General features: G+C 37.6%; 1 protein-coding gene across 37 annotated transcripts in view; it reads right to left on the minus strand.

The window, feature by feature from the left end:
* The window catches only part of PDE1A (phosphodiesterase 1A), a 391,847-nt gene that overhangs the window by 63,480 nt on the left and 302,269 nt on the right, over positions 1–26,098 (minus strand). For all 37 annotated transcript variants that reach the window (XR_010149661.1, XR_010149662.1, XR_010149660.1 and 34 more), the window contains 2 exon segments: positions 21,836–21,936; positions 3,776–3,901 (listed from right to left, as the gene is read on the minus strand). Coding sequence is in view for 27 of the 37 variants with exons in the window: in XM_063790247.1 (XP_063646317.1) it covers positions 3,776–3,901; positions 21,836–21,936 (227 nt within the window). In the remaining 10 variants the exon portion in view is untranslated.

A 26,098-nucleotide genomic window follows, 5' to 3' on the forward strand; every position in this document is an offset into this window, starting at 1 on the left:
CATTAATATTTCCCCCCAAAGGAGACTGAGTCACCCAGTCACACAGCTGGTACATGGCTCAGATAAGATTCAACGCAAGAGGTCCCACTTCCAAAGCAGACACATGGACCACTCCTCTGTGCCAAGCTTCCATCATAAGAACCCCAGAGAGGCCGGGCGCGGTGGCTCACGCCTGTAATCCCAGCACTTTGGGAGGCCGAGGCGGGCGGATCACGAGGTCAGGAGATCGAGACCATCCTGGCTAACACGGTGAAACCCCGTCTCTACTAAAAATACAAAAAATTAGCCGGGCGCGGTGGCGGGCGCCTGTAGTCCCAGCTACTCGGGAGGCTGAGGCAGGAGAATGGCGTGAACCCGGGAGGCGGAGCTTGCAGTGAGCCGAGATCGCGCCACTGCACTCCAGCCCGGGCGACAGAGCGAGACTCCGTCTCAAAAAAAAAAAAAAAAAAAAAAAGAACCCCAGAGAAACCAAGATGCTAAAGTGAGTAGTGATTTTCTGTTTAAGCTTTTGGGATCTGACCCTCCCTAACATAAACAGAGCCATTGGTATTACTGACTATTTTAACCAAGGCACTGTAAATACAATAACCATGTCACAAAGCCTCACACTTAGTAGAAAATAAGGCACCCCAGCAAAGCCTTGCACGTTCCACAATTCCTTGTTTGCTCTATACAGATAAGTTAAAAAAGTCACTTGTACTGGAAAACATATTTCATTTTCATTGTGTGGTGTGGCCAGTAGGATAAGCTGAACCAAAAGTGTGAAGGAAACTTGAATTACGATCTTGCACAAAGATATTTTATAAATATCAAAGATGATATAATCTATTTAATTGCTTTAAAAAAAAAACTACATATTGGCCGGGCATGGTGGCTCACGCCTGTAATCCCAGCACTTTGGGAGGCCGAGGCGGGTGGATCACGAGGTCAGGAGATCGAGACCATCCCGGCTAACACGGTGAAACCCCGTCTCTACCAAAAATACAAAAAAAAAAAATTAGCCAGCCCTGGTGGCGGGCACCTGTAGTCCCAGCTACTCGGGAGGCTGAGGCAGGAGAATGTCATGAACTCAGGAGACAGAGCTTGCAGTGAGCCGAGATTGCACCACTGCACTCCAGCCTGGGCCACAGAGCAAGACTCCGTCTGAAAAAAAAAAAAAAAAAAAAAAAAACTACATATTGATGGTTCTTGCTGAAAATCATGAGCACTCAACATTTCTATTGAATTTTTAGATAGAAGCCATGAGAATCAATACTCTGCTTACTTACTTTTATTCAAGTAGTAAGGGAAAGGAAGCTATTAATAAAATTATTCTCAATTACATTTTCTTCACTGAAAATATGACAAGACCCATATTTGAAAAGCAACTGAATAAGAACATTTATGTTTGCTAAGGAAAATGAGATTAGAGTTTAAGGAAATCAATAGAATCTAATAAGTATATTGTGCTTTGTATATAAATGATCAGTAAATGCTAGATGTTATCAATAACCAACTAATAATATGTCAATAATTAGGCAAAATAAGAAAACATTACTTAATTTATAAAATTTTCTTGTGAAAACTTTTAAATTAATGCATTTATTTTTACTAAAAGTACTTTAAGAAATAAACAGATATGTAAACAGAAAACATCAGTCTTTAAGAAGATATCCATATTTTAATTCTTAGTAAAATGTTATCAAACGTATAGCATCAAATAGGTATTTTATAGATTTTTGGAAAGTGTTGAATCTATTAAATTCTAAAATGTATATAATATGTACACTATTTGTTAAAACAATTCTTTAAAAACATTCAATTAAAATGACTCTGAAGTTACCAAACAGAAACTTAGACAATTACAGCAATAAACTATTAGAATAAAATATTTAAAATGGTAAATAACAAAATATAATAGGAAATAAAATCACACTGAAATAGCAACAAAGTGAACTTTGAGGAAAAAAGGTTTATTTCTTTGAATAACAACAGAAATTAATATTATAAAAATTATCTATGGGAATGGTAATCACTGATTAAGAAAATAAACTAATACCCTAGATGTAAATAATCTCTCTTAGGCTTTAGGAAATATCTCAGAACTTGTCTGCTTGTTCCTACCTTTGCCCATCTAATCGCTACATAACCCAACAGTGGTCTCTTTAAAATTCTTTCACAGTTAGATCCTGGCATTTCTAGACTGTAAATCCTCTTGGGCTACTATTTCCTGCAGAATACAGTTAACCCTTGAACAACGTAAGTTTGAACTGTGTGGGACCACTCGTACACATATTTTTTCCCCTCTGTCACACCTGAGAAGCAAAACCAATCCCTCCTCTTCCATTCTCCTCCTCAGCCCACTCCACATAAAGACAGAGGATGAAGGCCTTTTTGATGACCCACTTCCACTTAATAAACAGTAAATATATTTTCTATTCTTTATGATTTTCTTAATAACATTTTCTTCTCTCTAGTTACTTTATTGTAGTAATATTGTATGTAATACAAATAACATACAAATTATGTATTTATCAACTTTTATATTATTGGTAAGGCTTCCTATCCAGAGTGGGCTATTAGTAGTTAAGTTTTTGAAGTGTCAAAAGGTATACATGGGTTTTCAGTTGAATGGGGGTGCCCCAACCCCTGTATTGTTCAAGGGTCAACTGTAAAATGAAAGGCCTGAACTGTGTCTCCAAAAGAAAGTTCCACCTTCCCTCTACCTGACAGCATTTTCTAGAGTTGCAAAAATGAGCCCATATTTCTAGATATGGCCTTGAAGAACCAGGAAACTTTGAAAATTTGAAAAAGTGCTCACAGGAGATTTAGGCTTATTTTAAACTCTGATTTTTATCTTTTACGTTTTTTAATGTTTTTATTGTCACTTTCCTTTTGGATATTTCTTTTTACCTTGATTTAAAAAAACAAAAATGAAAGCAAAAACCTTTGATATTTACATTCAATTGGAAACCTTTTCTAGTCAATTAAATGACTTTTAATAAGATTGTTGTTAAAGATAAATACAGGCCTTTTTCTGTTCTTACTATAAGAGAGTCCCATAGAATATTAGGGACATATACTAAGAAGATTCTATGATTAATGAAGTTCATATTTAATTGATTGTCCTTTACTTTTATTTGTGAAGTCCAGCAACCCTATTGTCAATTGAAGGAGATGATAATGACCAAAGGATCAAAAAAAAAGAGAAGAAAGGTTATAAGAGGGATGGGGGTACATCTTGTTATTTTTCCCTACATAGCAACAAGTATCAATATACCATGTAATTTTTTTCAAGCAAACAGATGCTTTGGAGAAACATGTAAGATTTCCTCTGCACTTGGGTCATTTTAGTATATTGGAATTTTTTTCCCACATTTAACTTTTTGTTTTTAAAAAAACCTTAACTCCACATCTTTTAAAAAAAATATATGAAAGAATGAATATAATGCCAAAATTTTGAATTTATGTAACACCCCATATTGATAAAAATTGAGCAGAGCTCCATTCCAGAGAGTGTGTAATTATGTATATAAAATTATTTGTTGTGTTATGTGTGGTCTTATTCAGACATATGGATGTTGAGTTGACCTGGAAATACTTCAGGTCCCTTTAACACAGTCTGGCTCTGAACAAAGTCCCTAAGTACTAATCCTTCTCAGAGTCATCCAGTCGACAGTAATTAAGTTTGTAATTTGGGGAATGCATCGACTTTCATCTTTTTTCTTGACTTTAAATCACATAATTGATTCCTTTCCTGAAATTAAATTTCCTCTAGGTTTTCTCTGAAACTCACCTCCAGTCATCTTTGGATAAATTTATCAAGATATTCATTTCTTCTTCTTGCATAAGTCGATAAGCTGCACTCACGTGGTGATTCTCAAGGACAGAGCGATCATTATACAAAATGGCAACATCTGACCTAAGAATTAAAAACAAAATGCCCAACAGAGGATTTCTTTAGACATCATGAATGTCTAATAAGACTTACTCAAGTATCAAGTCATCTGACCAGAAAACATCCTATAATTGAACAGTGAGAATTATGGAAGTACTTAGTTTCTTTTATTTTTTACTGTATGATATTTTAAAATTTTATATAAACTCTATTAGAGAAGTTTTAGGCTCACAGCAAAATTGAAGTTGGTACAAAATTTCCCATGTACTTTCTTCTTCCACACATGCGTAACCTCCCCCATTGTCAACATCCCCAACAAGAGTGGTATTTTTGTTACAATTGATGAACCTACATAGACACATCATTATCATCCAATGTCCACAGTTTACATTAGGGTTCACTCTTGGTGTTGTACATTCTATGCGTTTAGACAAGTGAATAATGACATGTATCTACTATTATAGTACCATACAGAGTAGTTTCTCTGCCCCAAATCCCTCTGTGCTCCACCTCTTCATCCCTTTCTCTCCCCTAACCCTGGCAACCACTGATTTTTTTCACTGTCTCCATAGTTTTGCCTTCTTCAAAATGTTATGTAGATGGAATCATATAGTATGTTGCTGATATGGTTTGGCTCTGTGTCCCTACCCAAATCTTATGTTGAATTGTAATCTCCAGTGTTAGGGGAGGGACCTGGTGGGAGGTGATTGGATCTTGGGGGCAGACTTCCCCCATGCTGTTCTTGTGATAGTGAGTTAGTTCTCATGAGATCTGGTGGTTTAAAAGCCTGTAGCACTTTCTTCTTTGCACTCTGTCCTGCCACCATGTGAAGATGTGCTTACTTCCTCTTCACCCTACCATCATGATTGTAAGTTTCCTGAGGACTCCCAGCCATGCCTCCTGGATGACCTGTGGAACTGTGAGTTAATCAAACCTCTTTTCTTTATATGTTACTGAGTCTCAGGTAGTTCTTTATAGCAGTATGAGAATGGACTAATACAGAAAATTGGTACTAAGCGTGGGGTATTGCTATAAAGATACCTAAAACTGTGGAAGCAACTTTGGAACTGGGTAATGGGCAGAGGTTGAAACAGTTTGGAGGGCTCAGAAAAAGAGGAAGATATGGGAAAGTTTGGAACTTCATATAGACTTGTTGAATGGTTGTGACCAAAATACTGATAGTGATACAGACAGTGAAGACTAGGTTGAGGACGTCTTAGGTAGAGATAAGGAGGTCTTAGCTAGAGATGAGGAACTTATTTGGGACTCTGAGTATTTGAGTACTTATTTGAGTAAAAGTCACTCTGGCTATGCTTTAGCAAAAAGACTGATGGCATTGTGCCCCTGCTCTAGAAATCTGTGGAATTTTGAACTTGAGAGAGATGATTTAGGGTATCCGGTGAAAGCAATGTCTAAGCAGCAAAGTGTTCAAGATGTGGTTTGGCTGTTTCTAAAAGCCTATGCTCATTTGCATAAAGAAAGAAATGACCTGAAACTGGAACTTATATTTAAAAGAGAAGCAGAGCATAAAAGTTTAAAATAGTTGCAGCCTGACCATGAGGTAGAAAAGAAAAACCCATTTTCTGGGGAGGAATTCAAGGCTGCAAAAATTTGCATACGTAAAGAGAAACCTAATGTTAATAGCCCAGACGATGGGGAAAATGTCTCCAGGGCATTTCAGAGACCTTCATGGCAGCCCCTCCTATTACAAGCCTGAAGGCCTAGCAGGGAAAAATGGATTCATGGGCCAGGCCTATGGCCTCCACTGCTCTGTGCATGCATCCTGGACATCCCAGCTGCTCTAGCTCCAGTCGTGGCTGAAAGAGGACAAGGTACAGCTCAGGCCATTGCTTCAGAGGGTGAAAGCCCCAAGCCTTGGTGGCTTCTACATGGTATTAGGCCTGTAGGTATGCAGACAGTAGTAATTGAGGCTTGGGAGCCTTTGCCTAGATTTCGGAGGATGTATGGAAATGCCTGAATATCCAGGAAGAAGTCTGCTGCAGGGGCAGAGGCCTCATGGAGAACCTCTAGTAGGGCAGTGTGGAGGGGAAATGTGGGGTTAGAGTCCCCATAGTCCTCACTGGGGCACTGCCTAGTGGAGCTGTGAGAAGAGGGCTACTGTATTAGTCCATTTTCACAGTGTCATAAAGATAGTACCTGAGGCTGGGTAATTGATAAAGGAAAGAGGTTTAATTGACTTACAGTTCTGCATGGCTGGCGGGGGCAGGGGCCTCAGGAAACTTACAATCATGATGGAAGGCAAAGGGGGAAGCAAGGCACATCTTAAATGGCAGCAGGAGAGAGAGAGTGCAGGGGGGATGCTGCCACTTTTAAACCATCAGATCTCATGAGAATTCCCTCACTATTATGAGAACAGCATGGGAGAAGCTGTCCCTATGATCCAGTTACCTCCCAACAGGTCCCTCCCTCAAAACATGGGGATTACAATCTGAGATGAGATTTGGTGGGGACACGGAGCCAAACCATATCAGCCACTGTCTTTCAGACTCCAGAATGGTAAATCTACCGACAGCTTGCACTGTGCACCTGGAAAAGCCACAGGCACTGGACGCCAGCCAGTGAAAGCAGCCATGGGGGCTGTACCCTGCAGGGCAACAGAGGTGGAGTGCCCAAGGCCGTAGGAGCACACCCCCTGCATCAGCATACCCTGAATATGAGACATGGAGTCAAAAAGATTATTTGGGGGCTTTAAGATTAAATAACTGTCCTGCTGGGGTTCAGACTTGCATGGGGCCTACAGTCCCTTTGTTTGGGCCAATTTCTCCCTTTCGGAATAGGAGCATTTACCCAATGCCTGTAACCCCATTATATCTCGGAAGTAACTAACTTGTTTTTCATTTTACAAGCTCATAGGTGGAAGGGACTTGCCTTGTCTCACATGAGGCTTTGGAGTTGGACTTTTGAGTTAATGCTAGAGTGAGTTAAGACTTTTGGGGACTGTTGGGAAGGCATGATTGGTTTTTTGAAATATGAGAAGGACATGTGATTCAGGAGGGGCCAGAAGTGGAATAATGTATTAGTCCATTTTCAAGCTGCTGATAAAGACATACCCAGGACTGGGCAATTTACAAAAGAAAGAGGTTTATTGGACTTACAGTTCCACATGGCTGGGGAGAGGCCTCACAATCATGGTGGAAGGTGAAAGGCAAGTCTCACATGGTGGCGGCAAGAGAGAGAATGAGAACCAAGTGAAACAGATTTCCCCTTATCCAACCATCAAATCTGGTGAGACTTATTCACTATCACGAGAACAGTATGGGGAAAACCACCCCCATGATTCAATTATCTCCCACTGGGTCTCTCCCACAACACACGGGAATTATGGGATTACAATTCAACATGAGATTTGGATGAGAGACACAGAGCCAAACCATATTATGAGCCAAATGTTGATTACAATTCAACATGAGATTTGGGTGGGGGACACAGAGCCAAGCATATTATTTGATATGGTTTGGATCTGTGTCCCCCGCCCAAATCTCATATTGAATTGTAATCTCCAGTACTGGTAGAGGGACCTGGTAGGAGGTGACTAGATCATGGGGGTGAGTATCCCGCTTGCTGTTCTCATGATAATGAGTGAGTTCTCATGAGATCTGGTTGCTGAAAAGTGTGCAGCACTTCCCCCTTCACTCCCTCTCTTGCCACCATATGAAAATATGCTTGCTTCCCCTTCGCCCTTCTGCCATGACTGTAAGTTTCCTGAGGCCTCCCAGCCTCACCAGCCATGCCTTCTGTATGGCATCTGGAACTATGAGTCAATTGAACCTCTTTTCTTTATAAGTTATCCATTCTCTGCCAGCTTTTTATAGCAGTGTGAGAAGAAGATAATACAATTGGTTCCTTTCACTCAGTAATATGCATTCATGTTTCCTTCATGTCTTTTCACCGATTGATAGCTAATTTCCTTGCTGCACTCAAGTTTTCTTGTCTGCATATACCACAGTTTATTTATTCAGTCACCTACTGAAGGACATCTTGCTGGCTTCCAAGTTTTGGCAATTATGAATAAAGCTGCTATAAGTATCTGTGCTATAAGTTTTTGTGTGAATGTGTTTGTAATTTTTTTGAGTAAATACCAAGGAGTGCAATTCATGGATCATATGGTAAGAGTAGTCTCAATTTTGTAATAAATTGGTAAACTGTCTTCCGAAATGGCTATACCAGTTTTCATGCCTACTAGCAATAAATGAGAGTTCCTGCTGCTCCATTCTCACCAGCTTTTGGTGGTGTTAGTGTTACGGATTTTGGCCATTTTAATAGATGTGTATTGCCTATTGATCTATTTGGTATCTCATTGTTTCAATTTGGATTTCTCTGATGACATGATATGGAATATCTTTTCATATGCCTATTTGCCATTTGTATATCTTCCTAGCTGGAGTGACTGGTAAAGTTTTTGTTTCATTTTTAAATTAGGTTGTTAGTTTTCTTACTGTTGAGTTTTAAGCATTCTTTGTATATTTTGGATAACAGTGCTTTATCAGATGTTCTTTGCAAATATTTTCTTCCAGTCTGTGGCTTGTCTTTTTAGTCTCTTGATAGTGTCTTTGGTAGAGCATAAATTTTTAATTTTAATGAAATCCAACTTATCAATTTATTATTTCATATATTGTGCCTTTGATATTATATTTAAAAAGTCATCACCAAATCTAAGGTCATCTAGATTTTTCTTCTATGTAATCTTCTAGGAATTTTATAGATTTTTGTTGTAAATTTAGGTCTGTGATCCATTTTGAGTTAATTTTGTAAAGGGTATAAGGCCTGTGTCTTAGTGTGTTTTATGCTGATGTGACAGAATACCTGAGGCTGGGTAATTTATCAAAAAAAAAAAAAAAAGAAATTTATTTATCACAGTTCTTAACTGGAAAGTCAAAGATCAACATACCATCATCTCAGGAGGGCCTTCTTGCTGTATCATCAAATGGTGGAAAGCATCACATAGTAGAAAGGCAGAGAGTGCAAGAGAGCAAACCCTCTCTGGCAAGCCCCATTTTATAATGGCATTAATTTATTTATGAGGATAGAACACTCCTGACCTCAATACCTTCCAACCCTGTCACATTGGGAGTTATGTTTGCAACACATGAATTCTGGGAAACACATTCAAACCATAGCAGTCTGTGTCTAGATTCTTCTTTTCTTTTTGCTTTTGCATGTGGATGTTCAGTCGTGTTAGCACCATTTATTGAAAAGATTATTTTTGCTTCACTGTATTGCTTTTACTCCTTTGTCAAAGATCAGTTGACTATATTTTTTGTAGGTTCATTACTGGGCTCTCTACTCTTTTTCATTGATCTATTTGTCTGTCCTTTTATCAATACTACACTGTCTTGATTACTGTGGTTTTGTAGCAAGTCTTAAAGTTACGTAGTGTCAGTCCTCCAACTTTGTGCTTCTCCTTTAGAACTGTGTTAGCTATTATGAGTCTTTTGCCTCTCCATACAAACTTTAGAATCACTTTGTCAGAATCATAAAATAACTTGCTGGTATTTTCATTGGGATTGGATTATATCTATAGATGAAGTTGCGAAGAACTGACATCCTGACAATTTTGAGTCTATCTATGAACATGAAATATCTGTCCCTGTATTATTTATTTCATCAAAGTTTTACAGTTTTTCTTACGAAGGTCTTGTATATGTTTTGTTCCATTTATACCTAAATATTTAATTTTGAGTGGTGCTAATGCAAATGATATTTGTGTTTCCAATTTCAAATTACATTTGTTTATTGCTGGCATATAGAAAAGCAATTGAGTTTTGTGTATTAACCTTGTATTTTGCAACCCTGCTATAATCACTTAGTTCCAGGAGTTTTTTGGTCAATTCTTTCAGATTTTCTACATGGACAATCATATCATCTGCAAACAAAGATAATTTTATTTCTCTCTTCCCAAGATGCATGGGAAGAGAGAAATTCCTTTTTCTAGTTGTATTGCATTAGCTAGGACTTCCAGTATGATACAAAAATTAGTTGTGAGAGGGGACATCTTCCCTTGTTCACAATCTTAGTGGGAAAGCTTCAACTTTTTCACCATTAAGTATGAAGTTAGTTAGTTGTAGGTTTTTTATAAATAGATACTTTTCTTTGAATTATTTACTTTTTAATTGACAATTAAAATTATGTATATTTATTACGTATGAGATAATGTCTTGAAACATATATATCTTTCTATATATATATGTATACATTTATATATACACACACACACACATAGTGGAATGGCTAACTCAGGCTAATTAACATATGTGTTACTTCACAATTTACCATTTTTTGAGGTGAGAACACTTAAAATCTACTCTTGGCAATCTTTTAGAATACAATACATTGGGGAGGAGCCAAGATGGCCGAATAGGAACAGCTCCGGTCTACAGCTCCCAGCGTGAGCGACGCAGAAGACGGTGATTTCTGCATTTCCATCTGAGGTACTGGGTTCATCGCACTAGGGAGTGCCAGACAGTGGGCACAGGTCAGTGGGTGCGCGCGCCGTGCACGAGCCGAAGCAGGGCGAGGAATTGCCTCACTTGGGAAGCACAAGGGGTCAAGGAGTTCCCTTTCCAAGTCAAAGAAAGGGGTGACGGACGGCACCTGGAAAATTGGGTCACTCCCACCCGAATACTGCGCTTTTCCGACGGGCTTTAAAAAAGGTGCGCCACGAGATTATATCCCACACGTGGCTTGGAGGGTCCTATGCCCACGGAGTCTCGCTGATTGCTAGCACAGCAGTCTGAGATCAAACTGCAAGGCGGCAGCGAGGCCAGGGGAGGGGCGCCCGCCATTGCCCAGCCTTGATTAGGTAAACAAAGCAGCAGGGAAGCTCGAACTGGGTGGAGCCCACCACAGCTCAAGGAGGCCTGCCTGCCTCTGTAGGCTCCACCTCTGGGGGCAGGGCACAGACAAACAAAAAGACAGCAGTAACCTCTGCAGACTTAAATGTCCCTGTCTGACAGCTTTGAAGAGAGCAGTGGTTCTCCCAGCACGCAGCTGGAGATCTCAGAACCGGCAGACTGCCTCCTCAAGTGGGTCCCTGACCCCTGACCCCCGAGCAGCCTAACTGGGAGGCACCCCCCAGCAGGGGCAGACTGACACCTCACACAGCAGGGTATTCCAACAGACCTGCAGCTGAGGGTCCTGTCTGTTAGAAGGAAGACTAACAAACAGAAAGGACATCCACACCAAAAACCCATCTGTACATCACCATCATCAAAGACCAAAAGTAGATAAAACCACAAAGATGGGGAAAAAACAGAACAGAAAAACTGGAAACTCTAAAAAGCAGAGCGACTCTCTTCCTCCAAAGGAATGCAGTTCCTCACCAGCAACGGAACAAAGCTGGATGGAGAATGACTTTGACGAGCTGAGAAAAGAAGGCTTCAGACGATCAAATTACTCTGAGCTACAGGAGGACATTCAAACCAAAGGCAAAGAAGTTGAAAACTTTGAAAAAAAAAATTAGAAGAATGTATAACTAGAATAACCAATACAGAGAAGTGCTTAAAGGAGCTGATGGATCTGAAAACCAAGGCTCGAGAACTACGTGAAGAATGCAGAAGCCTCAGGAGCCGATGTGATCAACTGGAAGAAAGGGTATCAGTGATGGAAGATGAAATGAATGAAATGAAGTGAGAAGGGAAGTTTAGAGAAAAAAGAATAAAAAGAAATGAGCAAAGCCTCCAAGAAATATGGGACTATGTGAAAAGACCAAATCTACGTCTGATTGGTGTACCTGAAAGTGATGGGGAGAATGGAACCAAGTTGGAAAACACTCTGCAGGATATTATCCAGGAGAACTTCCCCAATCTAGTAAGGCAGGCCAACGTTCACATTCAGGAAATACAGAGAACGCCACAAAGATACTCCTCGAGAAGAGCAACTCCAAGACACATAATTGTCAGATTCACCAAAGTTGAAATGAAGAAAAAAATGTTAAGGGCAGCCAGAGAGAAAGGTCGGGTTACCCTCAAAGGGAAGCCCATCAGACTAACAGCAGATCTCTCAGCAGAAACCCTACAAGCCTAAAGAGAGTGGGGGCCAATATTCAACATTCTTAAAGAAAAGAATTTTCAACCCAGAATTTCATATCCAGCCAAACTAAGCTTCATAAGCGAAGGAGAAATAAAATACTTTACAGACAAGAAAATGCTGAGAGATTTTGTCACCACCAGGCCTGCCCTAAAAGAGCTCCTGAAGGAAGCACTAAACATGGAAAGGAACAACTGGTGCCAGCTGCTGCAAAATCATGCCAAAATGTAAAGACTATCAAGACTAGGAAGAAAACTGCATCAACTAACGAGCAAAATAACCAGCCAACATCATAATGACAGGATCAAATTCACACATAACAATATTAACTTTAAATGTAAGTGGACTAAATGCTCCAATTAAAAGACACAGACTGGCAAATTGGATAAAGAGTCAAGACCCATCAGGGTGCTGTATTCAGGAAACCCATCTCACGTGCAGAGACACACATAGGCTCAAAATAAAAGGATGGAGGAAGATCTACCAAGCCAATGGAAAACAAAAAAAGGCAGGGGTTGCAATCCTAGTCTCTGATAAAACAGACTTTAAACCAACAAAGATCAAAAGAGACAAAGAAGGCCATTATATAATGGTAAAGGGATCAATTCAACAAGAAGAGCTAACTATCCTAAATATATATGCACCCAATACAGGAGCACCCAGATTCATAAAGCAAGTCCTGAGTGACCTACAAAGAGACTTAGACTCCCACACATTAATAATGGGAGACTTTAACACCCCACTGTCAACATTAGACAGATCAATGAGACACAAAGTCAACAAGGATACCCAGGAATTGAACTCAGCTCTGCACCAAGCGGACCTAATAGACATCTACAGAACCCTCCACCCCAAATCAACAGAATATACGTTTTTTTCAGCACCACACCACACCTATTCCAAAATTGACCACATACTGGGAAGTAAAGCTCTCCTCAGCAAATGTAAAAGAACAGAAATGATAACAAACTATCTCTCAGACCACAGTGCAATCAAACTAGAACTCAGGATTAAGAATCTCACTCAAAACCGCTCAACTGCATGGAAACTGAACAACCTGCTCCTTAATGACTACTGGGTACATAACGAAATGAAGGCAGAAATAAAGATGTTCTTTGAAACCAATGAGAACGAAGACACAACATACCAGAATCAAATTTCCCTCTACACACTGCTTTGAATTAGGTAAACAAAGCAGCCGGGAAGCTCGAACTCTGTGGAGCCCACCACAGCTCAAGGAGGCCTGCCTGCCTCTGTAGGCTCCACCTCTGGGGGCAGGGCACAGACCTGCATTCAAAGCAGTGTGTAGAGGGAAATTTATAGCGCTAAATGCCCACAAGAGAAAGCAGGAAAGATCCAAAATTGACACCCTAACATCACAATTAAAAGAACTAGAAAAGCAAGAGCAAACACATTCAAAAGCTAGCAGAAGGCAAGAAATAACTAAGATCAGAGCAGAACTCAAGGAAATAGAGACACAAAAAACCCTTCAAAAAATTAATGAATCCAGGAGCTGGTTTTTTGAAAGGATCAACAAAATTGACAGACTGCTAGCAAGACTAATAAAGAAAAAAAGAGAGAAGAATCTAATAGACACAATAAAAAATGATAAAGGGGATATCACCACTGATCCCACAGAAATACAAACTACCATCAGAGAATACTACAAACACCTCTACGCAAATAAACTAGAAAATCTAGAAGAAATGGATAAATTCCTCAACACATACACTGTCCCAAGACTAAACCAGGAAGAAGTTGAATCTCTGAATAGACCAATAACAGGATCTGAAATTGTGGCAATAATCAATAGCTTACCAACCAAAAAGAGTCCAGGACCAGATGGATTCACAGCTGAATTCTACCAGAGGTACAAGGAGGAACTGGTACCATTCCTTCTGAAACTATTCCAATCAATAGAAAAAGAGGGAATCCTCCCTAACTCATTTTATGAGGCTAGCATCATTCTGATACCAAAGCCGGGCAGAGACACAACAAAAAAAGAGAATTTTAGACCAATATCCTTGATGAACATTGATGCAAAAATCCTCAAGAAAATACTGGCAAAACGAATCCAGCAGCACATCAAAAAGCTTATCCACCATGATCAAGCGGGCTTCATCCCTGGGATGCAAGGCTGGTTCAATATACGCAAATCAATAAATGTAATCCAGCATATAAACAGAGCCAAAGACAAAAACCACATGATTATCTCAATAGATGCAGAAAAAGCCTTTGACAAAATTCAACAACCCTTCATGCTAAAAACTCTCAATAAATTAGGTATTGATGGGACATATTTCAAAATAATAAGAGCTATCTATGACAAACCCACAGCCAATATCATACTGAATGGGCAAAAACTGGAAGCATTCCCTTTCAAAACTGGCACAAGACAGGGATGCCCTCTCTCACCACTCCTATTCAACATAGTGTTGGAAGTTCTGGCCAGGGCAATTAGGCAGGAGAAGGAAATAAAGGGTATTCAATTAGGAAAAGAGGAAGTCAAATTGTCCCTGTTTGCAGACGACATGATTGTATATCTAGAAAACCCCATGGTCTCAGCCCAAAATCTCCTTAAGCTGATAAGCAACTTCAGCAAAGTCTCAGGATACAAAATCAATGTACAAAAATCACAAGCATTCTTATACACCAACAACAGACAAACAGAGAGCCAAATCATGAGTGAACTCCCATTCACAATTGCTTCAAAGAGAATAAAATACCGAGGAATCCAACTTACAAGGGATGTGAAGGACCTCTTCAAGGAGAACTACAAACCACTGCTCAAGGAAATAAAAGAGGATACAAACAAATGGAAGAACATTCCATGCTCATGGGTAGGAAGAATCAATATTGTGAAAATGGCCATACTGCCCAAGGTAATTTACAGCTTCAATGCCATCCCCATCAAGCTACCAATGACTTTCTTGACAGAATTGGAAAAAACTACTTTAAAGTTCATATGGAACCAAAAAAGAGCCTGCATCACCAAGTCAATCCTAAGCCAAAAGAACAAAGCTGGAGGCATCACACTACCTGACTTCCAACTATACTACAAGGCTACAGTAACCAAAACAGCATGGTACTGGTACCAAAACAGAGATATAGATCAATGGAACAGAACAGAGCCCTCAGAAATAACGCCGCATATCTACAACTATCTGATCTTTGACAAACCTGAGAAAAACAAGCAATGGGGAAAGGATTCCCTATTTAATAAATGGCGCTGGGAAAACTGGCTAGCCATATGTAGAAAGCTGAAACTGGATCCCTTCCTTACACCTTATACAAAAATCAATTCCAGATGGATTAAAGACTTAAACGTTAGACCTAAAACCATAAAAAGCCTAGAAGAAAACCTAGGCATTACCATTCAGGACATAGGCATGGGCAAGGACTTCATGTCTGAAACACCAAAGGCAATGGCAACAAAAGACAAAATTGACAAATGGGATCTAATTAAACTAAAGAGCTTCTGCACAGCAAAAGAAACTACCATCAGAGTGAACAGGCAATCTACAAAATGGGAGAAAATTTTCGCAACCTACTCATCTGACAAAGGGCTAATATCCAGAATCTACAATGAACTCAAACAAATTTACAAGAAAAAAACAAACAACCCCATCAAAAAGTGGGCAAAGGACATGAACAGACACTTCTCAAAAGAAGACATTTATGCAGCCAAAAAACACATGAAAAAATGCTCATCATCACTGGCCATCAGAGGAATGCAAATCAAAACCACAATGAGATACCGTCTCACACCAGTTAGAATGGCAATCATTAAAAAGTCAGGAAACAACAGGTGCTGGAGAGGATGTGGAGAAATAGGAACACTTTTACACTGTTGGTGGGACTGTAAACTAGTTCAACCATTGTGGAAGTCAGTGTGGCGATTCCTCAGGGATCTAGAACTGGAAATACCATTTGACCCAGCCATCCCATTACTGGGTATATACCCAAAGGACTATAAATCATGCTGCTATAAAGACACATGCACACGTATGTTTATTGCGGCACTATTCACAATAGCAAAGACTTGGAACCAACCCAAATGTCCAACAATGATAGACTGGATTAAGAAAATGTGGCACATATACACCATGGAATACTATGCATCCATAAAAAATGATGAGTTCACGTCCTTTGTAGGGACATGGATGAAATTGGAAATCATGATTCTCAGTAAACTATCGCAAGAACAAAAAACCAAACACCGCATATTCTCACTCATAGGTGGGAATTGAACAATGAGAACACATGGACACAGGAAGGGGAACATCACATTCTGGGGACTGTTGTGGGGTGTGGGGAGTGGGGAGGGATAGCATTGGGAGATATACCTAATGCTAGATGACGAGTTAGTGGGTGCAGTGCACCAGCATGGCACGCGTATACATATGTAACTAACCTGCACAATGTGCACATGTTCCCTAAAACTTGAAGTATAATAAAAAATTAAAAAACAAGAAAAAAAAAAGAATACAATGCATTGTTATTAACTCTAGTTGACACATTGTACAATAGATCTCTTGAACTTCTTTATCCCATCTAACTGAAATTATGTATCCTTTGACCAACATCTTCCTAACTTTTATCTCCACCCCAGTCCCTCATAACCACAATTCTACTCTAGTATAGATATTCTTTATCAAGTTAAGGAAGGTCCTCTCTATTCCTAGTTAGAGTTTATATCATAAACGTGGGTTGGAATGTTTTGTAAAATGCTTTTTCTGCATTTATTGATAAGATCATGTGATTTTTTTCCTGTATACCCTGTTGATGTGGTAGATTATATTAGTTGAATTATGAATGTTGAGCCAGACTTGCATACCTGGGATAAACCCCACTTAGTTGTGGTGCTTAGCGTTCTTTTAATTATCATTATTATAGTTTAAATGTGTTTATGCCTTTTCCTTCTGATTTGTAATCCAGACACCTGCAAAATACTCTAGATATATCAAAGTGAATAAAATTACCTAACGTCTTATTCAGTCAGTGAATGAACAAACCCCTTTGTACCCATTCAAGAGTGTTGATACCATCCCTGTTCCTTTAAACTAAAATTACTTTGGGTAGCAGGTGAAGGGGATGATGAAAATCATTTGATCTATTTATGATTCTAGTTTTTTACTCTCTTATAATGTTGTGATTAAATTTTGTTACAGATCCTTTTGCTTTAAAATTAAGATAGAAAAGTCGTTTTTAAAGAAAACTTAAAATGTATGCTTCATCACCCATTTAAAAGGAACATTTTATTTTTAAAATGATGAATACATCAAGGGAAGGCTTTTATTTCTCACCTGTCTGTATTTTAATATAATTTTATTATGAAATAAATTGGTATACTTCAAGTTGCATTGATGAATTTGGTATTCTAACTTTAAGCTTGAAATATTTCAAGTATTCTCAGATCTGTATAATGGAACCTGGGCTTCTCCTTCCTCTATCCTCCTAGGTTGCCAGATCATTATGCAAGTGTGGAATGGAAGCAAAATCACTATGTTCAATCTCTTAAAATGGTGAACTCGTTCATATAAGTTGGCAAGTTGAATACTGACAACAAATATAGCAAAAAAGAAAGTCAAGTTAAAACTTGTAGCAAGTTTGCTACCACTTACCCAACACCGAGGCTTCTCTCACTGTCCTATCTCCTGGTAGATACTTAATGCTGTCAAGTGTAAAACTGCCTCACTCCAGACTTACTGTTTCAGGCTTTTCAGTGGGTAAAGTCCTAGGTATAACCTAGCACTGGCCCTGCCACTGAATATTTATGATAGAGTAGACAAGGACAAAATAAAAAATGAAAAGTTCCCACTAAAACAACACCACCACCACCACACATGGATAGCTATGTGAGATGATGGATATATTAATTTGCTTCTGTATAATAATCATTTTACTATCTGTATCTTATAACATCATGTTATATACCATAAATGTACACAATAAAAACTATTTAATAACAACAGAGAAAACAAAAACTAAAGAAATCTGGCATTTTATACAAGCAGCCTGTTTAAGATCTGTGTCTGATAGTCTGCCAGATAAACCAAGCTTTATTATTCATCCAACATATGATAAATGACCTACCAGGCACTATTACTTTCTTTTTTTTTTCTAGCACTATCATAAAGATGAAATAATATATGTCTTTAATAGCACATATTTCTAAAATAGATTTCCATTTAATAATCTTAGTTAAGGCCTAAAAAGGATTTAATCAATAATCATACCTCAGTATACAGAAATATGAACTAGCAAAGCATATGTATAATTCTTATTGAAGAGATAATTGAAGAGATGTTTCCCAAGCAAAACACTGTGTGCATTTCTAGAAGTTTGCTGAGATCATGGGGAAAGCTGTGATTTTCCAGTAACATTTGCACTATATGGCACCAAATCTAGCCATAGCAGATTTGTCAGGGTTATTACATGATATGGCTCCAAGCATCACCATCTACTCTTTCAGAAACAAGCTAAAATGTGTTTTTGAACCAGATTTAATTGTAGCAAAGTATGCATGATTTTGTCTCATAAAGCTAACAAGGATGCTGAGAATGCAGCATGGTCTAATGTTTGAGATGGTCTTTGACTGCTAAGAAAAGAACAGACTCTGAGCAACATCCAGTATCCATGGTAACATGTAGCCTGGCATTTTCTTTTCACAAAGAGGAAATTATTTCCATTTATTTACACTTTCAAGGATTTCATGCATTATAATATCTGCATTGAACTCAAATCTAGCCTTGCCCTATGTTCCAAATCACATTTTAGCCATTTTGTATTATGTAGTAAATTAGTTTCCAGATTGGAAAAAACACTCTCAATCCAAGTAACAATGAATAATATAAAATAAAATAGAATTACTGATATAAATGTCATATCACCTTATTTCATCTTGGATGAAGGCAATATTGAGAGTTAAAAATCATGTTATATTGTTGCATTTTGGCCATTACAACATTTTGGTTCATGGAATTTTCAAGTTCATGTAGAATTAATTCATTAAATAGTTGACCCTGTTAGACAATTTTTTCCCATTTTTATACAGAGTTTTAAAATATAAATTGAAAAAAACATGATTCTTCTTTTTCCTTCTCTGCCCCCAGCTACCCCTTCTTGTCCTCCTCTTCCTTGTCATCCCCCTCCTTTCCTCCACCACCTCCTCCTCCCTCTCCACAGCCAAATGCATAAGTAAATCAGGACTCTTCATCCACTTGCAGATAAATAGTAAAAGGAGAAAGCTAGAGTGATGATCTAACACTGCTGCTGGAAGAGGCCAGCCCACTGGCCTTTACTTTTCAAAGTCGAAAGGGCAACTGGCATTCACTGATAACAAATCACTTGCTTTCTTCTCAAACCCCTAGAACTGTTTTCCTGTACAGAGCCCAGCTCAGTGATGAGCGATCTTTAATTAAAATCCTCCACATCGTGGATCCAGTGGATGTAGAGAGCCTTTGTTAAGCAAAATGATCTGCATAGTCTTGTTTTCCTTTGACATTAAATACAAATAAAAGCAAAAATCTCCCTATACTCTGCAAATATGGGTAGAAAAACAACATTCCTGCTACATAACCAGACTCTGACGTTTTCCTTTTCCCTCCAAACTGTATCAATCTCTGGGACCCTGGGGTTTCCTCCATTCCAGGGACAGACAGAATGCCCTCCCCAACACTTCACTGTTTGAATTGCAACTCTTCCTCTGTCTCCATCAAGGGGCTACAATGTGTAAGCCCACCCCATTTCAGGCTTTAACAGCTTGGAATTATCATGTGTCCATCTCTGGCCGTGGGAGCAGACTTATATAAAAACTGGATTGACAGTGAGTGTCCCGTTTCTCACTCCTCAATTCTGCCACTGCCATCACCTGACCAAGTGCATATAGACAGGTCACTCTACCTCTCGAGGTCTTCATTTTCTATTTTTAGATGACGGATATCAGACCAGATGATCTATACTGTGGATCTCACTCATCTTAGGGTCCTTTAAGTTCTAAAGTGTCTAACATTTTAATAAACTGTTTCTATATTCCCCACATCAAACAATAACTCCCACATCTGGAAAATCAGTTGTTAAAAAAATATATATATTAAAAAAACAAATGAACTGACCACACAAGAGCCTGCACATGTATGCTTATATCAGTATTATTCATAAGTGCCCAAATTTGGAAACAACCAAGATTTGCTTTAATAGGTGAATAGATAAACAAACTATGGTATGTCCATGTAATGGAATAGTATTCAGTGATAAGAAATAAGCTGTCAACCATGAAAAGACATGGAGGAACATTAAACACATTCTTCTAAATGAAATAACCCAGTCTGAAAGAATTATATACTGTATTATTTCAGCTCTATGACATTTTGGAAAAGGCAAAACTAAAGAGACATTAAAGAGACCAGTGGTTGCCAGGGGTAAAGGGGCAGGAAGAGAGGAATGATAGCTGAAGCACAGGAGACTTTTAGGGCCGTGAAACTATTGTGTGTGATACTGCAATGGTAGATACATGACATTATACATTTGTCAAAACCCATAGAACCCATAATGCAAAGAGTGAACCTTCATATAAACAATGGACCTTAGTTAATAACAATGTATCAATACTGGTTAATCAATTGTAACAAATATCTCACACCAGTGTAAGATGTTAATAACAACGAAACTTTAAGGTAGCAGGAGGAAGCATATGGAACTCATGCAACTCTGTACTTCCTGTTCGATTTTTCTGTGAATCTAAAACTGCTCTAAGAAATAAAGTCTATTGATTAGAAAAAAAAAAATCAGATCTAATCTTTCCTCAACAAGAATGGAGATTTATGCAGTGGTTCAAGAGAGACATCAGCTCTTAACATATATCTCCTTATTAAGCATCCTGACTAGTGAAAGAGAAATTTCAGGATCCCACACATATAAAGTAAGTTGGATCCTGATGGGGCCTAGACCAAATCCTGCTTCTCAGATACTGACTTCTGTGCCTAACTAAAAAGAGGTTAGGGTAACTCTCTGTTATGGACTGAATTGTGTCTGCCCTAAAATTCATGTGTTGAAGCCCTAACCCTCAGTGTGTCTGTATTTGGAGACAGGGCTATTAAGGGTGTAATTAAAGTTAATGAAGTAACAAGAGTGGGGCCCAAGTCCGTTATGACTGGTGTCCATATAAGAAGAGGAAGAGACACTGGGGTGCATGTGCTCGGAGAAAAGACCATGTGAAGACACAGCAAGAAGGGTGTTGTCTGTAAGTCAAGAAGAGCAACCTCAGAGGAAACCAAACCAGCTGACACTGTGATCCTGTACTCCTAGCATCCATAATTGTGAAAAAATAAATTCATGTTGTTTAAGCCACCCATTCTGTGGTATTTTGTTATGGCAGCCCTAACAGACTAACATACTTCTACTCTGGTATTTGATTTAAATAACTTCCATTGTAACCATCATCAAATAATTTCATTTTCTAGTTATTTTAAATTTAATACTTCATGCTGGCCTGAAAATGAGATTTAATTTTTGGATTTTGTTTTCAGAAGTACACTCGTATTACTTTCAAATACATAATGACACCAAACCAGTACCTTAAGCATTATGTTGCAAGATTTGCCTCAGTGAATAGATGTCTGACTTGTGTGGTAGTTCACAGTGTAAGTTCTGGGCAGAGACAGATTGTCTTAAACATTTTCATGTTCTTTAAATTGCTAGATATGCCATAAAATACTATACACAAGATTCTTAAAAAATAGTAGTTAATTGATTCAAGTGTTAGCAGCTTAAGAAATTTTGCTAAAAATTAATTAAACCTGTTCTTATTAGAATCTTTATTATTTTTTAAAAATCCTCTTAAGTGATATGCAGAAAAATAAATTTCAAATTTTAACTAATGAAAGTTAATACTTTTTCAAACTTACTTACCTTGTCTGAATGTGAAAGTTGTTCGTTGTCCCTGTATGCTCATAATCATGAATGGCAGCAGCAAAGACCATTGCTAAAATTTCCAGTTCAGTGAGCCAGTGCTAGTAAATTACAGAAAGAATCCATTATATTCAAGAAGTAGATACCATCTTTCCTTTCTTTGAAAAGGACTTTCAGTGCACCCTGTTTATGTAATCATATAAAATTATTTTTCATTTCTTTTAATTTGTTTCCTATTTTACCTCCACTAATTGTGCAAGATGGATGCTTCATGAAGTCAATGATTGTTTCATGGCATATAAGTTCAAAATTCAGAATATAATTGTCCTTGCTAATTGAAAAAGGAGTAGTTTTCTACGATTTAAAAGGTGAACCCTAACTGGATTTTGAATTTACAGCCATACATGTTTGGGTTCTTCTGAAATCAATTACAGTTTGGTGATTTTTAACATACAGCTCATACATTATTAAAATGTCTTTTAGCCCAAGTGTTGTAGAACAATCTACTATGAAAAAAAATTTCATCTAAAAATTAAAAATATTCACTTTCTTACTAGAGAAAGTGCACTCCATTTTCATGTTTAGAGATTTAAAAAAGTTTCTGAAATTCACAAATTTTTCTATTCATAACACATAAAAATGGCTGTGCAATTAACTTCAATAATGTTAAAAGAAAGAATAAATGCTTTCATGTAAAAATCCATGACTATCTGCTTTACATACATTCATCTTTCAGTTACTAACTAGATGCTTTAACAAAAGTTCCCTGCTATTATTAGTTCATTTAGAAATAATTCAATAGTTTTTTCATCACTCACATTTTGTAAAACCCTTATACTGTACTCCCAATATGGTAACCACATGTGACTGTTTAAGTTAAAAATAAAGAAAATTAAGTAAAATTAAATTCACTTTCTCAGTTACACTAGCCACATTACATATGCCCATTGGTCACATGTGACAAGTGGTTACCATATAGAACAGCACAGACACAAAACATTTCCATCACCACAGCAAGTTCTACTAGAGAACACTATAAATAGATGGCACTTGATGGTACGAATGCGGAATCCAAAATGCTATGACACTCACTCTGAGTGGTCTTATTCTGTACACTTAAAACAATAAAAGACTTTGCGAAAAACAACAGAGATCATGTAAACTATGTGCACATTTGATAAAAGTTTGCAGAATAAAGATGCAATTTAAGAGCATAGACAGAAAGGCTAATTGGTGGCAGTAGATCTTGGGAAAAGGATGGAAAAAGGCTGATAGTTAAGTGCAAGGATGGAGACAGAAGAATTTCAAATAGAAAGAGCAAATGTAGAATCATACTATAGGGTCTGTATTAAAATAGAATTGTCAATAGTACAATCGTGTTGGAGAATCAAGTGAAGTGTAATTGAAGAATATGGAGAGTATGGAAAGAGTTAATGGACTAATTTGATGAGAATTGATGAATTTAAATTTTGTGTAAAAGGTAAAAGAAAGCCATTGTAGGTCCATGAGTCAAAAATGAAGGCAGTGACAATTGTTGAATCTCACAGGTACCAAAGGTATAATCTTATTAATCTTAGCTCCCTTCACATAACCTATCATGATATTTGGCACATATTAGGAACTTAGTATTTGTTTGTTAAATTGCAGTTAGCTAGTTTTGCATTAGAAAGAGGCAACAGTGGTAAGAGACCATGGAATCAGTCCTGGTTTTAAATCTCTGTTAATCCTCAGGAAAATAAGTTATTTACCCTCTTAGCTACAGTTGTGGTGAAAATGGCATTAGTAATCTTTCCCCTATGGGGTTTAAGAAGAAGTTTTGGGTTAATGTATGCACTGCGCCTGTCATGTCTTGTCATATGGTAAAATAAAGAATAAATGGCATTTTGCTAGGAACTTACTATGTTAAATGCATTGATAAAGGCATTAAATCTGGGAAATAATAGCTAACATATCATTAGTGATTGTAATTCATGTACAAATGCCTCACAACTGGATGAGTGAAGCAGAAATAATTTTCAGAGCCAAAGGGAGTTAATATAACTAGCTGTTCTGTGTTCATAGACACATTTAATTGTGAGTCATTAAAAGGAAGAAAGTTACCTTATAGAGGTCTGAATTGGGATTGAGCCTCCAATGTTCCCAATGAAACTATGGAACTAAACACCATGAAATGAATAGCAATTGAAGTTAAACTAGTTTTGTACCCTAGAAACCCATTGTTTTATTAAAGAAAACGGAAAAAAATCACTTATTTAAATTTTTGAGTAGGTTCAAATTACGTATTTATAAATATAGCTGTGGTTTTAAAAAAGGCAGCATTCATTATCTACTATGATAACACAGAATATAAAGTGTCAATAGTAAAAAGAAATTAAATTAGAAAATCAGAGATGGAATTAATTAGTGATTGACTCATAAATATTTAAAATTATTATCTTGCTAGCTGTGAAAATTTATTATAAATACATTTCCTGTTTTTATTTTGGTTCATTTCTGCCTCCCATAAATAGTACTTTCTCCACAAATCCCCCTTACTTATTTCTGCACTATGGACTATATCATTAAGTTCCACTACAAACTAATATAGGAAGAGAGAAACACTGAACTTTCACACTTAATTTAAAAACACATCTACTTTGCATTAGCAAAAGTAGAATTCTGGACTGATTGTTAGTTCCTTAGCTGCTGATTCATTTTGTGCTGGTATCAAAAAGAATTCTAACTCAGAAAACAGGTGCTTAAATTCATAGATTTTATAAATGACTCCTGAGGGCAAGCCAGAGAGAATGAGGTTAAATCCTGTCACTCTTCCCAACTACAGCACTGGTCAATACAAATCCAAGGTTCTTCTGATTCCTAATAGGCAGAAATAAAGGGTTAAGAGGATAAATCATGAGCAATGCAACACTGTATTTCATCAGAATTGTAGGTTGTATTTTGTCTGAAGAAATGCTCAGGTTGGCTTACTCTAGAGCGGGCAGTCATCAACTTACAAGGCGGTATTGACTGCTATTAATAACATGTATTATAACAGAAACAAAGGAAGGGAATTAACATTAACTGGACACTTTAGTTAGCTGATCTCATTTAATTCTTAAAACCACTTTATAAGATGGTTATAGGTAAATATTTTTATGCCTATGTTGCAGAAAACAAAGCTGAATCCTAGAGAAATGGATCAACATGTCAAAGGTCACATACGTATCTAGCGGCAGAGCAGGAATGCAAACCCAAATCTGTCTGATTTCAAAGTTTCTATTTCTTCAACGGATCACAATAGCATTCATTACATAAAGAAGGCAATATGCTGAACACATGCTTCTAAGGTTTCAAAAGTAGAATTTCTAGCTAATTTTAGTATATGAATGGGTAGAAGCTAACAGAGTTTTGACTTAGGACTTAAAATGTAATTTTCATGTCTGAATTACTCAGGATGTGTGAGTGTGTGCCTGTGGGATAGAAAAAGTAAATATGTGTATTATACAAAGTATGTATGTGTATTATATAAAGGGTGGGGAGAATTTCAAGTCAGAAAATCACATTTATTTCTTGATTCCTTGTGTATCTAAAAACACATAATTAACAATTCTTTTAGCTAGAATTTATGAGGTTTGACACTATTTTTCACTATTCCTTTGAATAGGCTGAAGAAGTTTGCTGTAAGTTACCAGTATAGAAAATTGGCATATTACAATTAATTAATTAAGGTATGTTAATAGCTATTATGTTTTAGGCACTAGGTTAGGTGCCTTGCAAATGTTTTATTTACTCCTCTTTGCCATTCTATAAGGTGGCTGGTATTATTAACTGCATTTTAGTGACAAGGGAAGCAATGTAGAGCTAGTGAATTAGAAAGTGGTGGGGCATGGTTTTAAACTCGTGTCTGACTGCTTCCTGAGTCCATGCTCTCTTTCCTCTTCCAAACAGTATCATATTGGAAGCCATTTATAAGAACAGAATTTCCACATAATTTGTAGAAAGATATAGTACTAAATGTTCTGTAGACTGATCAGAGAAAAATGCAGTCATTCCAAAGTGTGGAAGACTGTTTCTGTGTAGTCAGTGCACTAAACATTCCAAAGGAACTAGATTTACAGTCATCTCTCCTCCTTCTACTCTTAGTATTAGAGAGAACGCAGTGCCAGGAGCCCTCTAATGCAAATGTTTTCTGGCCAAGGCCCTTGTATAATTCCATATTCAAAGAGACACTTGAAGGTGACTTGACAGCACTTTATAAAACATTTGCTCCTTAGCAAATGGACT

This window comes from Pan troglodytes, chromosome 13, assembly GCF_028858775.2.
Source record: "Pan troglodytes isolate AG18354 chromosome 13, NHGRI_mPanTro3-v2.0_pri, whole genome shotgun sequence".
In the NCBI taxonomy this organism is placed as follows: Eukaryota; Metazoa; Chordata; class Mammalia; order Primates; family Hominidae; genus Pan; species Pan troglodytes.